General features: G+C 33.2%; 2 protein-coding genes and 1 long non-coding RNA gene across 10 annotated transcripts; all 3 read left to right on the forward strand.

Moving 5' to 3' along the window:
* The first annotated feature begins 1475 nt into the window (after nucleotides 1-1475).
* Nucleotides 1476-13562, forward strand: LOC116134262. Of its 4 annotated transcripts, none has more exons than XR_004128702.1 (10): nucleotides 1476-1539; nucleotides 1753-1952; nucleotides 2189-2365; nucleotides 2452-2757; nucleotides 3061-3145; nucleotides 3230-3317; nucleotides 3495-3687; nucleotides 3772-3909; nucleotides 4032-4341; nucleotides 13228-13562. It is a non-coding gene; the product is annotated as an uncharacterized LOC116134262 (long non-coding RNA). The 4 variants fall into 4 exon arrangements; XR_004128704.1 differs by having other exon boundaries at nucleotides 3495-3601; XR_004128701.1 differs by having other exon boundaries at nucleotides 3495-3909.
* LOC116134259 (putative disease resistance protein RGA3) lies at nucleotides 6410-11085 on the forward strand. Of its 4 annotated transcripts, none has more exons than XM_031419936.1 (4): nucleotides 6410-6466; nucleotides 6575-9417; nucleotides 10154-10420; nucleotides 10638-11073. In XM_031419936.1, the coding sequence occupies exon 2, from the start codon at nucleotides 6589-6591 to the stop codon at nucleotides 9412-9414; it is 2826 nt and encodes a 941-aa protein (XP_031275796.1). In that variant the 5' UTR covers nucleotides 6410-6466; nucleotides 6575-6588; the 3' UTR covers nucleotides 9415-9417; nucleotides 10154-10420; nucleotides 10638-11073. The 4 variants fall into 4 exon arrangements, with proteins under 4 accessions (XP_031275796.1, XP_031275795.1, XP_031275794.1 ...); XM_031419935.1 differs by lacking the exon at nucleotides 6410-6466 and adding an exon at nucleotides 11074-11085 and having other exon boundaries at nucleotides 6547-9417; nucleotides 10638-10837; XM_031419934.1 differs by lacking the exon at nucleotides 6410-6466 and having other exon boundaries at nucleotides 6547-9417; nucleotides 10638-10837; nucleotides 11012-11069.
* Nucleotides 11736-13235, forward strand: LOC116134261. 2 transcript variants are annotated; one of them, XM_031419938.1, is made up of 4 exons: nucleotides 11736-11857; nucleotides 11946-12030; nucleotides 12115-12202; nucleotides 12658-13235. In XM_031419938.1, the coding sequence occupies exons 1-4, from the start codon at nucleotides 11751-11753 to the stop codon at nucleotides 12678-12680; spliced, it is 303 nt and encodes a 100-aa protein (XP_031275798.1). In that variant the 5' UTR covers nucleotides 11736-11750; the 3' UTR covers nucleotides 12681-13235. The 2 variants fall into 2 exon arrangements, with proteins under 2 accessions (XP_031275798.1, XP_031275797.1); XM_031419937.1 differs by having other exon boundaries at nucleotides 13159-13235.
* Nucleotides 13563-16552: the final 2990 nt, after the last annotated feature.

Raw genomic sequence — 16552 nt, forward strand, 5'->3', positions numbered from 1 at the left:
TACTTTTAGATTTTAGAACTGGAAATAACCGAAGTAAAGTGTTGAGAGAGATGAAATGGTTGTTGAGGCCTTAGAACCACCTCCAAATTTAGTGAAATTATGCTTAATGTATTATGGTGGTAAAACTATATGGCCAAATTGGATAGTATCATAACTCAGTGAGGGAGTTAACATTTAGTCGTGCAAACACTATGAGTATTTGCCTCCTTTGGGAAATTATCATCTCTTGAATCACTCGTTATAGATTGGGCTCGAGTGTAAAAAAGTGGGTAATGAATTTTTGGGAATAGAAAGTGATGGCATTGCCGATCTTCTATTGTGTTTCCCAAATTAAAAAATCTTGGATTGGTGGAATAGTAGAATGGGAAGAGTGGGATGATTTACTTTTAGCGGAGAGAATTAGTTATTACAATCATGCCATGTCTTCGTTCTTGAGGATTTATTACAACATAAATTGAAAATGCTGCCCAATTACCTCTTCAATCGCCAACACTAAAACAATTGGAGATCGAGTATTGCGATATTCTAACCAGCGTTACAAGAAAGAGAGAAGTAAAGATTGGCAGAAGATCTCTCACATCCCTAATGTCACCGTACTAATAGGTAATTTTTCTTTATGTATGATGTTGTTTTCTTTCCAAATCAATGATATCATATTCATGGTGATGCTCCAAATTAAAGCGTCTTATAAATATATATGTCAACAATCATTTTTCACATTATTTATATATGTCTTCTTCCTTTCTTTTTCCTTTATTAACTTATTTTCTTTATTTTATCAGATTTAATATAAATACCAAAATATTTGACTTCATTCTAAATTTTAGGATCAATTAATTTTATCAAAACTCTCTCATAAAAAAGTATTAACAATCCATTGTTGGTGAAATTAAATAATCCTTTGGGTTATAGTAATTGGTTTAAGTAGTGGAAAATCGGTTTGGGCTTTCACTGCTTTGGCCATGATTCACACTAATTGGTATTTATACTGCAACTAGTAATTTACATTTTGGAGTTGAATTCACCTTACCTTAAGAAAGAGACCGGTGAGACTGGCTTGTTGAAATATGATTATAAGAGCTACAACATGCTAATTTCTTCTTCCTTTTTTTTTTTTTTTTTTTTTTTTTTAACTTTTGCACATTTTGCAGTTGTCAACCTAAATGAGATTGTCTATATCTCTATGTTATGTGGTCGCAATTGTTTTATATTCATTTTTACACTAGATGAAATTAACATACAGACATCATGGTTTGACATTTACATTTTGGTGAACAGGGTTGCTATTAACTCTTTGCTGGGGAAGCTGAGAAGACTAGGTTCTTAGGAGAAAACAAGTCATCTTGTTATAAAATTTGAGATTTTTTCTCGAGTGGGCAGACTGGGTGCGGAGAGACATTATTCCCTAAGAAATTGAGGAGGTCTAATGTGGGGAAGTTATTCTGGTTAAATTACGGATTGGTGTTATTCTTGGTTCTTTATGAAGTGGCAAATCGGTGTCCAGCTTTCAATGGTTTGACCATGATTCACGATCAAATGGTATTTAAACTTCACCTAGCTATTTTATATATATCAATTAACAATCACTTTTCACAACTTATATATGTCTTCTTGTTTCTTTTCCTTTGTTAACTTATTTTATAATGTTTGCTGTGCTTTATTTTATTTACTTTATAATATAAGTACCAAAAATATTTTCTAATGTGGCAAGATAGTTGCTTATACTGAGTATGACCTTTTAAATATGATTAGCTGATGATGAGCAGAGCAATGGACAGAATGATGGAGAAACTTTTTAATACAATCAGGGGTTTGGGCAGAATCATGATGGCTTATATTGGAAAATCCTTCTTCTGAATGTTTTGAATAAGTTTGATTTGTTCATGGATGCTATAAAGTGGCGTAGTCCTCATGCTGAATTCCATTCTGTGGCTATTATGTCAAAACCAAAGGTATTAAACTTCACCAACTATTACTTTGTATCATATAATGCAGGAGTTGATTTTGTTAATACTTTGTCCAAGTTTTTCTCATCTCTTAATGTTGGAGGCTCTTAAAATAAAAATAAGATGTCCTGTTTGGGGGCTTTTATTGAATCTTGTGTATTTGCATGGACGGCTGAAAAGAGTATGTTTCTTGAGGAGAAAACAAGGCATCTTGGGATAAGTTTGTTCTGTTTTTTTCTCAGTGGGACAGACCGAATGCAGAAGAAACAATATTTCCTATGCAATGAAGTGTGTGTGGAGTTGAGATACTTATGTGGGGAAGCATCTATGGTGAATTATTGGATTGCTCTGTGTTATTCTTGGTTCTATGAAGTGGCAAATAATTATGCCTGCTTGGACCAACAATCCACACTCAAATGGTATTTAAAATTCACCCAGCAATTTCTTTATGTTGGAGTTGGTTTCGTAAGCATTGGCTAATCATTCTCATCTGTTGATGTTGCAGTCTCCTCTAAGTACAAATTTGATGTCCTGTTGTGGATGTTTTTATTGAAGTTATTATAGGCATCAATCCAGAAGTGTTTTGAGCTGTTGTAAACGCAATCAAGGTGTTTTTCCAAGCATCTTGGTCATTGATTTCATGTAAGTATCATCAACAAGTTCTGGCTGCATAAACAGTTGCTATGAATGATTCCAGTATTTATGCTCATAGACACGCAATGAATCCTGAATTACTAAAAAAATAATATCTTATTTTTGGGTTGCGATGGACGAGGGATGTTGGTGAAGCTAAACATACAGAGCTCTGGAGGTAATTTCCTTTGCTAATTTGAATTGTTCTTTCTTTTGTCTATTATCATTTTGGAAGGCCTTTTTTTACTTTTTTAGTTAAGAAATTTTATATATTTCCATTCTATCAATGGTGCAAGTTAATTATTTCATAAATTTCTTGAATAATCAATTTCAAGCATTGGTCTTTTCATTGTGGCTATCAAAAAGAAAATTTCAAGAGTTGACCTTGGCCAAGTAATGTGGTTCTTTTTCCTTTTACATCTATAGATACTACATCATGTTAAGATGTTTGGTTTATGTTTTGGCTTCATTTAATAAACAGGCATCGAATTCCATCTAAAGGAGATGTTTCTCACTGGGCTAAATTGTCAGGATTCAAAAACTCATGTTTACCACTAAAATTTAAGGTTTGCATGATTAAGTGAATTAAGACTTGTACAAACTTCTAGCAGTTCCATTCAACACGTTGATATATTCTTTCTTGTTACCAGACTCATTGGACCAAGTGTTGTGTGCTTGCTAATACGAATTATATCACCTTTGTTTTTTATTCTCCTCAAAAGGTGGTTGTAAATTCAGGTAATTAGTTTATACAGAAACATCTTTTCTTTTCTTTTTTTCTTATGAAGCAAGTACATCAATGGTATAATGTTGCAAGTTATTTTGTGAAATTTCTCTTAAGTGTCTATTAATTTGTGAGAGCAATTATTCAAAAAACACAATCTTCTCATAAAATTGTTTTGTGTTTTTGTCAAGTGGGACAGATGGAATGCTGGATGAAAAAATATTTCCTATGCAATGAAGTGTGTGTAGAATTGAGAAGGGTTGATGTGGGGAAGTTATTATGGTGAATTATTGGATTGGTCAGTGCTATTCTTGGTTCTATGAAGTCGAAAATTGGTCTATGACTTTCACTGCTTTTGTTGTGATTTCTTTCCACACTCAAATGGTATTTAAATTGCACCCAGTAATCAAACATTTTCGAGTTGATTTTTAAGTTTTGGCTGATCTTTCTCATCTCTTAATGTTGTAGCCTCCTCTGCCGTACAAATTTGATGTTCTGCTGTGGATGTTTTAATTAAGGTTATTGAAGCATCAATCTAGACATGTTTTGAGCCACTATATATGCGATGAAGGAGTTTTCTCAAGCATCTTAGCCATTGAATTTCATGTCAGTATTATCAACAAGTTATGGCTGCATGAAAAATTGCTATGAATGATTCCAGTTTGTGTTCAATTATTTGTTTTGGAAATTTGAGCTCATGGTCACACACAATTAATTTTGAATTTCAGGTGTTGATCGAACCATCGAGGTTGCCAAAAAGAAAAGAACACAATCTTGTCAAAGTAATGAGGTTTATTTTGCATTTTACATCTACACATTCGACCTCATGTTAAGTTATTTGGTTTATCTTTTGACTTTACTGAGTAAACATTTTCACTATCAGTTCCATTATTGAAAGCAAAAGGTAGAATTAACTCTAGTTTTCATACAAGTCTTTTGTTTAAAATGGAATAGTTTTTGTATTTATAGTGGATGGCAGAAGAAAGTCTTTTCAAGTGATGAGGTCACAGCTCTGACCATCAACATGTTGTTGGATAGGTGTTGTCAGTGAAGTTAAGCGAGCAAACCTTTGGAATAAGACAAGCCTCCTCTCTTTACTTTTAGATTTTAGAACTGGAAATAACCGAAGTAAAGTGTTGAGAGAGATGAAATGGTTGTTGAGGCCTTAGAACCACCTCCAAATTTAGTGAAATTATGCTTAAGTATTATGGTGGTAAAACTATATGGCCAAATTGGATAGTATCATTACTCAGTTGAGGGAGTTAACATTTAGTCTTGCAACACTATGAGTATTTGCCTCCTTTGGGAAAATTATCATCTCTTGAATCACTCGTTATAGATTGGGCTCCGAGTGTAAAAAAGTGGGTAATGAATTTTTGGGAATAAAAGTGATGGCTTGCCCGATCTTCTATTGGTTTCCCAAATTAAAAAATCTTGAGATTGGTGGAATAGTAGAATGGGAAGAGTGGATGATATTACTTTTAGCGGAGATGAATTAGTTATTACAATCATGCCATGTCTTCGTTCTGAGGATTTATTACAACCATAAATTGAAAATGCTGCCCAATTACATTCTTCAATCGCCAACACTAAAACAATTGGAGATCGAGTATTGCGATATTCTAACTCAGCGTTACAAGAAAGAGAGAAGTAAAGATTGGCAGAAGATCTCTCACATCCCTAATGTCACCGTCCCTAATAGGTAATTTCTTCTTTATGTATGATGTTGTTTTCTTTCCAAATCAATGAATCATATTCATGTTTATGCTCCAAATTAAGCGTCTTATAAATATATATGTCAACAATCATTTTTCACATATTTATATATGTCTTCTTCCTTTCTTTTCCTTTATTAACTTATTTCTTTATTTTATCAGATTTAATATAAATCCAAAAATTTGACTTCATTCTAAATTTTAGGATCAATTAATTTTATCAAAACCTCTCTCATAAAAAAATGTATTTAACAATCCATTGTTGTGAAATAAATAATCCTTTGGGCTCTATAGTAATTGGTTCTAAGTAGTGGAAAATCGGTTTGGGCTTTCACTGCTTTGGCCATGATTTCACACTAATTGGTATTTATACTGCAACTAGTAATTATACATTTTGGAGTTGAATTCACCTTTACCTTAAGAAAGAGACCGTGAGAGACTGGCTTGTTGAAATATGATTATAAGAGCACAATCATGCTAATTTTCTTCTTCCTTTTTTTTTTTTTTTTTTTTTTTTAACTTTTGCACATTTTGCAGTTGTTCACATAAATGAGATTGTCTATCATCTCTATGTTAGTGGGTCGCAATGTTTTATATTCCATTTTTACACTAGATGAAATTAACATACAGACATCATGGTTTACATTTACATTTTGGTGAACAGGGTTGCTATTAACTCTTTGCTGGGGAAGCTGAGAAGACTAGGTTCTTGAGGAAAAACAAGTCATCTTGTTAAAATTTGAGATTTTTCTCGAGTGGGCAGATGGGTGCTGGAGAGACATTATTCCTAAGATTGAGGAGGTCTAATGTGGGGAAGTTTATCTGGTTAAATTACGGATTGGTCGTTTATTCTTGGCTTCTTTATGAAGTGGCAATCGGTGTCCAGCTTTCAATGGTTTGACCATGATTCACGATCAAATGGTATTTAAACTTCACCTCTTATTTATATATCAATTAACAATCACTTTTCACATTACTATATATGTCTTCTTGTTTCTTTTCCTTTTAACTTATTTTATATGTTTGCTGTGCTTTATTTTATTACTTTATAATATAAGTACCAAAATATTTTCTAATGTGGCAAGATAGTTGCTTATACTGAGTATGACCTTTTAAATATGATTAGCTGATGATGAGCAAGCAATGGACAGAATGATGGAGAAACTTTTTAATACAATCAGGGGTTTGGCAAATCATGATGGCTTATATTGGAAAATCCTTCTCTGTACTGAATCGATAAATTTTAGAATAAAAGACATGTTCTGACCCAAGGTTTCGCGAATCTGGAATTTATAAAACCATGGGTGGGAACTTAGAGATTCGCGAAACCTTGGGTGGGAACATGTCTTTTATTCTAAATTAATTTCATGATGCAAAGCACCTTGTTCCAGGTTACATTTATGCCTTAACCAGCATCTAAGTAAATTCTGATTCAAGCCATGCGTCAAGTAAAGATTGCTTAATTTGTTCGTTCCATGCACTATATATATTGAATGTACCGTAGCAGTGTCTACACACAACACTAAATATCAATTTTCTCATCTTTCTTCAATCAGTTACCGTTTTGAGTATGGCTGAAACACTTGTTTCCATTATCTTGGAGCAGTTGGCTTCAATCGCTAGTCAAGAGTTGAAGCTAGTGGCGGGTGTTGATGACGACGTCCGAAAGCTCACCAGCAATTTCCGGTCCATACGAGCTGTGCTTGAAGATGCAGAGAGCAAACAATTCAAGGACAATGCCGTGAGGGATTGGCTAGATAAGCTTAAAGAGGCATCTTATGACATAGACGATGTGTTGGATGATTGGAACACTTCTATTGGGAAATTACAACTTAAGGATGTTGAAAATGCTTCCAAGCCTTTGAGAAAGGTATGTTCACTCATCCCTTGTTATCACGTTCATTTTGGACAAATTGGCATGCGTCATGATATTACTCTCAATATAAAAGATCTAAGTAAAACGCTAGATGCTGTTGCTATGGAAAAAAATATGTTTGGTTTTAGTTTGAAAGAGGGCACGGTAGAAATAAGACGACCAGTGACTGCATCTTGTATTGATGTGTCAATGGTCCATGGAAGAGATGATGATAAGGATGAATTACTAAACAAGTTGTTGAATGAGAATAGTCATGAACCAACCATCTCTATCATTTCTATTGTAGGGATGGGAGGAATAGGTAAGACTACTCTTGCTCAATTAGCTTTTAATGATGATAAAGTAAAAGCCCATTTTGATGAAAGGATATGGGTATGTGTCTCAGAACCTTTCAATGAGACAAGGGTTGCAAAAGCAATCCTCGAATCTCTTGTGAAAGTTTCTTCAGAAGGGGCATTGGTTGAATTAGAAAATATTTTGCAAAAGATAAGTCTATCTCTAGAGAGAAAGAAGTTTTTTCTTGTCCTTGATGATGTATGGACTGAGGATCCCAAAGATTGGGAACAATTGATGATTGTTTTGAAATATGGTTCCCAAGGAAGTAGAATTCTAGTTACCACACGTAAGCAAAATGTTGCCAAAACTATAGGAGCCACCAACATGATCATGTTAGGGACATTATCCATAAATGAGTCTTGGTCGCTATTTAGTCAAATTGCATTTTTAGGTGAAGGCAGTGAAAAATCAAAAGATATTGGTAGAAAAATTGCAGCCAAATGCAACGGCTTACCTCTTGCTATAAAAACCTTAGGAAGCCTCTTGCGTTTCAAAACAAATATTGGTGAGTGGCAAAGTGTTCTAGAAAGTGAAATGTGGGAAATAGAACAGGTAGAGAGAGGGATTTTTCCACCTTTACTATTAAGCTATTATGATTTGCCTTTTACATTGAAAAAGTGCTTCTCATATTGTGCTATCTTTCCAAAAGATTATGAGATAGAAAAAGATGAATTAATTAAATTATGGATGGCGCAAAGTTATCTTAGGGATGAGCGAAACAAGGACATGGAGTTAATTGGGGAAGAGTATTTTGAAAACTTAGCAATGCGCTCTTTTTTTCAAGACTTTAAGAAAAATGAATATGATGGTAGCATAGAAAGTTGTAAGATGCATGATATAGTGCATGATTTTGCTCAACTTCTTACCAAAAATGAATGTTTAAGTATAAAGACTGATAATTATGTTGAGTCTCAGTTAAAGTCTTCTTTCAAAAAAGCTCGACACTCAATGGTAATACTTAGAGGAGAACGAGACTCGTTTCCTACAAGCATTTGTAATGAAAATAAATTGCGTAGCCTTTTGGTTAAGTGTCAAGTGAGCAGCCATCCAACTTTATCCAAATCGTTTCATAACTTAAGTCTACGAGCATTACAGTTTGGTGCCTATAATAAAAATGTCATTTTTTTGGGTGCTATTCAAGAAATAACTCGAGAAATAAAAAAGATGAGACATTTGAGGTATCTTGATTTATCTTTTAATGAGAAGCTAAAAGAATTGCCGAAGGAATTGTGTGATTTATATAACTTACAAACGTTAAACGTTGCCAATTGTTATGGTCTAACAAAATTACCTCAAGAGATGGGGAAGTTAATCAACTTGAGGCATTTAATAATTAATACTGATGGAGTAGAATACATGCCAAAAGGAATTGAAGGATTAACTTGTCTTCGAACTTTGAAAGATCTTGTATTGAGTAGTAGTAGCCATGGCGGTAAAGCGTGTAGTATTGAAACTTTGAAAAACTTGACAAATCTTCGGTCTCTTGGTATTTTGGGGTTAGAAAATGTGGGAGATGTCAGTGAAGTTAAGCGAGCAAACCTTTGGAATAAGACAAGCCTCCTCTCTTTACTTTTAGATTTTAGAACTGGAAATAACCGAAGTAAAAGTGTTGAGAGAGATGAAATGGTTGTTGAGGCCTTAGAACCACCTCCAAATTTAGTGAAATTATGCTTAAAGTATTATGGTGGTAAAACTATATGGCCAAATTGGATAGTATCATTAACTCAGTTGAGGGAGTTAACATTTAGTCGTTGCAACAACTATGAGTATTTGCCTCCTTTGGGAAAATTATCATCTCTTGAATCACTCGTTATAGATTGGGCTCCGAGTGTAAAAAAAGTGGGTAATGAATTTTTGGGAATAGAAAGTGATGGCATTGCCCGATCTTCTATTGTGTTTCCCAAATTAAAAAATCTTGAGATTGGTGGAATAGTAGAATGGGAAGAGTGGGATGATATTACTTTTAGCGGAGATGAATTAGTTATTACAATCATGCCATGTCTTCGTTACTTGAGGATTTATTACAACCATAAATTGAAAATGCTGCCCAATTACATTCTTCAATCGCCAACACTAAAACAATTGGAGATCGAGTATTGCGATATTCTAACTCAGCGTTACAAGAAAGAGAGAAGTAAAGATTGGCAGAAGATCTCTCACATCCCTAATGTCACCGTCCACTAATAGGTAATTTCTTCTTTATGTATGATGTTGTTTTCTTTCCAAATCAATGATATCATATTCATGTTTGATGCTCCAAATTAAAGCGTCTTATAAATATATATGTCAATTAACAATCATTTTTCACATTATTTATATATGTCTTCTTCCTTTCTTTTTCCTTTATTAACTTATTTTCTTTATTTTATCAGATTTAATATAAATACCAAAAATATTTGACTTCATTCTAAATTTTAGGATCAATTAATTTTATCAAAACCTCTCTCATAAAAAAATGTATTTAACAATCCATTGTTGGTGAAATTAAATAATCCTTTGGGCTCTATAGTAATTGGTTCTAAGTAGTGGAAAATCGGTTTGGGCTTTCACTGCTTTGGCCATGATTTCACACTAATTGGTATTTACACTGCAACTAGTAATTATACATTTTGGAGTTGAATTCACCTTTACCTTAAGAAAGAGACCGGTGAAGACTGGCTTGTTGAAATATGATTATAAGAGCTACAATCACTGCTAATTTCTTCTTCCTTTTTTTTTTTTTTTTTTTTTTTTTTTTTTTTTTTTTTCTTTTTTTTTTTTTTTTTTTTTTTTAACTTTTGCACATTTTGCAGTTGTTCAACCTAAATGAGATTGTCTATCATCTCTATGTTATGTGGTCGCAATTGTTTTATATTCCATTTTTACACTAGATGAAATTAACATACAGACATCATGGTTTGACATTATACATTTTGGTGAACAGGGTTGCTATTAACTCTTTGCTGGGGAAGCTGAGAAGACTATGGTTCTTTAGGAAAAAACAAGTCATCTTGTTATAAAATTTGAGATTTTTTCTCGAGTGGGCAGACTGGGTGCTGGAGAGACATTATTCCCTAAGAAATTGAGGAGGTCTAATGTGGGGAAGTTATTCTGGTTAAATTACGGATTGGTCTGTTATTCTTGGCTTCTTTATGAAGTGGCAAATCGGTGTCCAGCTTTCAATGGTTTGACCATGATTCACGATCAAATGGTATTTAAACTTCACCTAGCTATTTATATATATATCAATTAACAATCACTTTTCACATTACTTATATATGTCTTCTTGTTTCTTTTTCCTTTGTTAACTTATTTTATAATGTTTGCTGTGCTTTATTTTATTTACTTTATAATATCAGTACCAAAAATATTTTCTAATGTGGCAAGATAGTTGCTTATACTGAGTATGACCTTTTAAATATGATTAGCTGATGATGAGCAGAGCAATGGACAGAATGATGGAGAAACTTTTTAATACAATCAGGGGTTTGGGCAGAATCATGATGGCTTATATTGGAAAATCCTTCTTCTGAATGTTTTGAATAAGTTTGATTTGTTCATGGATGCTATAAAGTGGCGTAGTCCTCATGCTGAATTCCATTCTGTGGCTATTATGTCAAAACCAAAGGTATTAAACTTCACCAACTATTACTTTGTATCATATAATGCAGGAGTTGATTTTGTTAATATTTTGTCCAAGTTTTTCTCATCTCTTAATGTTGGAGGCTCTTAAAATAAAAATAAGATGTCCTGTTTGGGGGCTTTTATTGAATCTTGTGTATTTGCATGGACGGCTGAAAAGAGTATGTTTCTTGAGGAGAAAACAAGGCATCTTGGGATAAGTTTGTTCTGTTTTTTTCTCAGTGGGACAGACCGTATGCAGAAGAAACAATATTTCCTATGCAATGAAGTGTGTGTGGAGTTGAGATACTTATGTGGGGAAGCATCTATGGTGAATTATTGGATTGCTCTGTGTTATTCTTGGTTCTATGAAGTGGCAAATAATTATGCCTGCTTGGACCAACAATCCACACTCAAATGGTATTTAAAATTCACCCAGCAATTTCTTTATGTTGGAGTTGGTTTCGTAAGCATTGGCTAATCATTCTCATCTGTTGATGTTGCAGTCTCCTCTAAGTACAAATTTGATGTCCTGTTGTGGATGTTTTTATTGAAGTTATTATAGGCATCAATCCAGAAGTGTTTTGAGCTGTTGTAAATGCAATCAAGGTGTTTTTCCAAGCATCTTGGTCATTGATTTCATGTAAGTATCATCAACAAGTTCTGGCTGCATAAACAGTTGCTATGAATGATTCCAGTATTTATGCTCATAGACACGCAATGAATCCTGAATTACTATAAAAATAATATCTTATTTTTGGGTTGCGATGGACGAGGGATGTTGGTGAAGCTAAACATACAGAGCTCTGGAGGTAATTTCCTTTGCTAATTTGAATTGTTCTTTCTTTTGTCTATTATCATTTTGGAAGGCCTTTTTTTACTTTTTTAGTTAAGAAATTTTATATATTTCCATTCTATCAATGGTGCAAGTTAATTATTTCATAAATTTCTTGAATAATCAATTTCACGCATTGGTCTTTTCATTGTGGCTATCAAAAAGAAAATTTCAAGAGTTGACCTTGGCCAAGTAATGTGGTTCTTTTTCCTTTTACATCTATAGATACTACATCATGTTAAGATGTTTGGTTTATGTTTTGGCTTCATTTAATAAACAGGCATCGAATTCCATCTAAAGGAGATGTTTCTCACTGGGCTAAATTGTCAGGATTCAAAAACTCATGTTTACCACTAAAATTTAAGGTTTGCATGATTAAGTGAATTAAGACTTGTACAAACTTCTAGCAGTTCCATTCAACACGTTGATATATTCTTTCTTGTTACCAGACTCATTGGACCAAGTGTTATGTGCTTGCTAATACGAATTATATCACCTTTGTTTTTTATTCTCCTCAAAAGGTGGTTGTAAATTCAGGTAATTAGTTTATACAGAAACATCTTTTCTTTTCTTTTTTTTCTTATAAAGCAAGTACATCAATGGTATAATGTTGCAAGTTATTTTGTGAAATTTCTCTTAAGGGTCTATTAATTTGTGAGAGCAATTATTCAAAAAACACAATCTTCTCATAAAATTGTTTTGTGTTTTTGTCAAGTGGGATAGAAGGAATGCTGGATGAAAAAATATTTCCTATGCAATGAAGTGTGTGTAGAATTGAGAAGGGCTGATGTGGGGAAGTTATTATGGTGAATTATTGGATTGGTCAGTGCTATTCTTGGTTCTATGAAGTCGAAAATTGGTCTATGACTTTCACTGCTTTTGTTGTGATTTCTTTCCACACTCAAATGGTATTTAAATTGCACCCAGTAATCAAACATTTTCGAGTTGATTTTTAAGTTTTGGCTGATCTTTCTCATCTCTTAATGTTGTAGCCTCCTCTGCCGTACAAATTTGATGTTCTGCTGTGGATGTTTTAACTAAGGTTATTGAAGCATCAATCTAGACATGTTTTGAGCCACTATAAATGCGATGAAGGAGTTTTCTCAAGCATCTTAGCCATTGAATTTCATGTCAGTATTATCAACAAGTTCTGGCTGCATGAACAATTGCTATGAATGATTCCAGTTTGTGTTCAATTATTTGTTTTGGAAATTTGTGCTCATGGTCACACACAATTAATTTTGAATTTCAGGTGTTGATCGAACCATCGAGGTTGCCAAAAAGAAAAGAACACAATCTTGTCAAAGTAATGAGGTTTATTTTGCATTTTACATCTACACATTCGACCTCATGTTAAGTTATTTGGTTTATCTTTTGACTTTACTGAGTAAACATTTTCACTATCAGTTCCATTATTGAAAGCAAAAGGTAGAATTAACTCTAGTTTTCATACAAGTCTTTTGTTTAAAATGGAATAGTTTTTGTATTTATAGTGGATGGCAGAAGAAAGTCTTTTCAAGTGATGAGGTCACAGCTCTGACCATCAACATGTTGTTGGATAGGTGTTTGGCCCAATACTTACCATACTTACTTTGTAATTATGTTAGATTACTTGTAAAATTCTATGTGAGAGTTCAATGCTATAATGTGAAATTTTTTTTTTCTTTTTTTTTTTTTTAGAGAGAGAGAGAGAATGTTGATATTATTGAGTGACAAGAAAAATTAGGTATTTGAGTGTCTTTAATCAAGAAGGGGTATACGAGGGTTTCAAAGTTAGGCTGGGGTTAGTATTGAGAGATTAATCTTGTATTATGTATGTGATATTTCTAATGGATTGATCACGTCCCGTGGATGTAGGCAAATTTTGCCGAACCACGTAAAATCTGGTGTTTTTTATGCGATTGGTTTTATTTATTTATTTATTGTTAATTAATCAACTCTTAGAAATCCAATTTAGGGTGGTTTTAACTTTTAACTCTTTCACATCTTGGTCTGGAAAAAAATTTATTTAATTAAAATAAATTTTTCTGTTAATTTATTGCATCTCACCAATTGAGCGGTTTTAACTCTATCATAGTCTAACTGGCACAAATTTATTCTTTTGTGTTTTACCAAAACGTCATTCAACCAAAGCATGTTTACTTATAAATTATAATCTCTGTTAGCGAAAGGAACCTGAGATTTGGTTTATAAAAAATTTCTTCAAATTTACTTATAAATTATATAATCTCTGTTATGGAAGGAACTTGGGATTCAGTTTATAAAAGATCTCTTGAAAATGAGGTAGCCACATTTGATAAGGAAGCCCAAGATTACATTCGACAAGGAAGCCCAAGAGGCCCAATTCATTTTAGGGCTGAACTAACAAGTGGGCTTTAGTTTACTATTAAGTTTAGTTAAGCAGTGTAGTTTAGTTGAGGTGCTGGTTAGTTTTTAAACCTGGCTGGATTAATAAAGAGGTAGTTTACTATTAAGTTTTTTTTCTTCTCTAAATTCTACATGATCCAATTTTTTTTGATAAATCTGGTTAAAATTTTCCTATTCCAAATTGATACTTAAAAACAAATCAATTACTATTCCACAGAGTAATTTTTCCCTGCAATAGAAGTACTACGATGGAATGTTGATGCAGTACATGCATCGAATTGTTCAAAGTAATGTGACAGTTTAATTAAAAGAAAAAAAAAAAACTGAAGAGAGTTTTAATAGAGGGAACAAGGGGATACACTCATACAAGTGTTACACCACGATGTTGAATCAGAGGAGAGATTTCAAGAAATGTAAAATCTATTCACTCTATCAATAATTGAGTCGGATCTCGTGTATCATAAGAGATTTGCCTTTTCAATTGATTCCTACTTATTGGATAAAAACAATTCTTAAATGAGGTGTTCAACTTCGAAGAGAACCCAAAAAGAAATCTTTATTGGTTCTAATGAATTTTTTCATCTAAGGATATAAAAAAAAAAAAAAAAAAAAAAAAAAAAGAAGGGCTCCGGATGGAAAACAAAAATCTAAAATATGTGGTCAAAGAATGATTTAAAAAAGAGAAAAATATAATTTAAAATTTTATTTCGATAATTGGATAGGTGTACCAAATCACCGTTTAACATGATAAAGATGTTAACGGTGATTGCGATAAGACAGTTTATTTTATTATTAATACACTCTTTATTTTTTATGTTAATTTTTATATATTTTATGGAGTGTATTGCTGATTTGCTGCTGATAGTGGTGGCTGCTTGAAGTCTTTAACATTGTGGTGTTTATTAATGGTGCAAGAAAACACCGATGGCGAATATAATTTTTAAAGCCATTTCACATTCAATGCTGCCTGCAGCTGTGCAATAATCGTTCAATGGCCAGCTACATGTACGTTTTATTTTACATCCCTAATCCAAGCAAAACGTTGCTCTGCCGTAGCCAACTGATGTACACCGGAATAGAATGGTATTAAAATATGTATTAGTATCAAAATCAAAGCAAAGGTGGGCTTAATGGGCGGATAATTTCTTAAATAACAGTTGGTTTGGTCAAGTGTCCCTCAGTTTATAATTAATTTGTTAAAAAATTATGTGGTTTGGTTGGGGGAAGTGAGGTGCCACTTTTCTTCCAAACTTTGATTTAATCACCTAACACAGTAACACTAACAATATACCATATCTTATTGGTATATTTTCAATTATTTTTTTAATTTTCAAGCAAACAATTGCTTTCACTGTTCCATGCACTATATTTATTGAATGTACCGTTGCATGACTACACGCAACACCAAATATCAATTTCTCATCTTTCTTCAATCATATACCATCTTTTAGTATGGTCTTGGAGCAGTTGGCTTCAATCGCTCATCAACAAATTGACCAACAGCTGATGCTGGTGGCCGGTGTTGATGAAGACGTCCAAAAGCTCACCAAAAATTTTCGGTCCATTCAGGCTGTGCTTGAAGATGCAGAGAGCAGACAATTCAAGGATAGTGCTGTAAGGGATTGGTTGGATAAGCTTAAAGAGACATCTTATGATATAGATGATGTGTTGGATGAGTGGAACACTTCTATTGGGAAATTACAACTCAAGGAAGTTGAAAATGCTTCCAATCCTATGATCAAAAAGGTATGTTCCCTCATCCTTTGTTTTTGTTTTGAACAAATTGTCATGCGTCGTGATATTGCTCTCAATATAGAAGATTTGAATAAAACGCTAGATGTTATTGCTATGGAAAAAAAATATGTTTCGTTTCAATTTGACAGAGCGTGCTGTAGAAATAAGACGACAAATGACTACATCGCTTATTGATGTGCAAATGGTTCATGGAAGAGATAATAATAAGGATGAATTATTAAACAAGTTGAATGAGATAGTCATGAACCAGTCATCTCTATCATTTCTATTGTAGGGATGGGAGGAATATGTAAGACTACTCTTACTCGATTAGCTTTTAATGATGACAAAGTAAAAGCTCATTTTGATGAAAGGATATGAGTATGTGTCTTGGAACCTTTTGATGAGACAAGGGTTGCAAAAGCGATCCTCGAATCTCTTGGGGATCCTTTAGAAAGGGCATTGGTTGAATTAGAAAATATTTTGCGAAAGATAAATCATTCTCTATGAAGAAAGAAGTTTTTTCTCGTCCTAGATGATGTATGGACTGAGGATTCCAAAGATTGGGAGCAATTGATGATTGCTTTGAAATGTGGTTCTCAAGGAAGTAGAATTCTATTTACCACACGTAAGCAAAATGTTGCCAAAATTATAGGAGCCACTAACATGATCATGTTAGAGACATTATCAGAAAATGAGTCTTGGTTGTTATTTAGGCAAATTGCATTTTCAAATGAATCCAGTGAAAAATTAGAAGATATGGGTAGAAAAATTGTAGACAAATGC

This window comes from Pistacia vera, unplaced genomic scaffold, assembly GCF_008641045.1.
Source record: "Pistacia vera cultivar Batoury unplaced genomic scaffold, PisVer_v2 Contig284, whole genome shotgun sequence".
Lineage (NCBI taxonomy): Eukaryota > Viridiplantae > Streptophyta > Magnoliopsida > Sapindales > Anacardiaceae > Pistacia > Pistacia vera.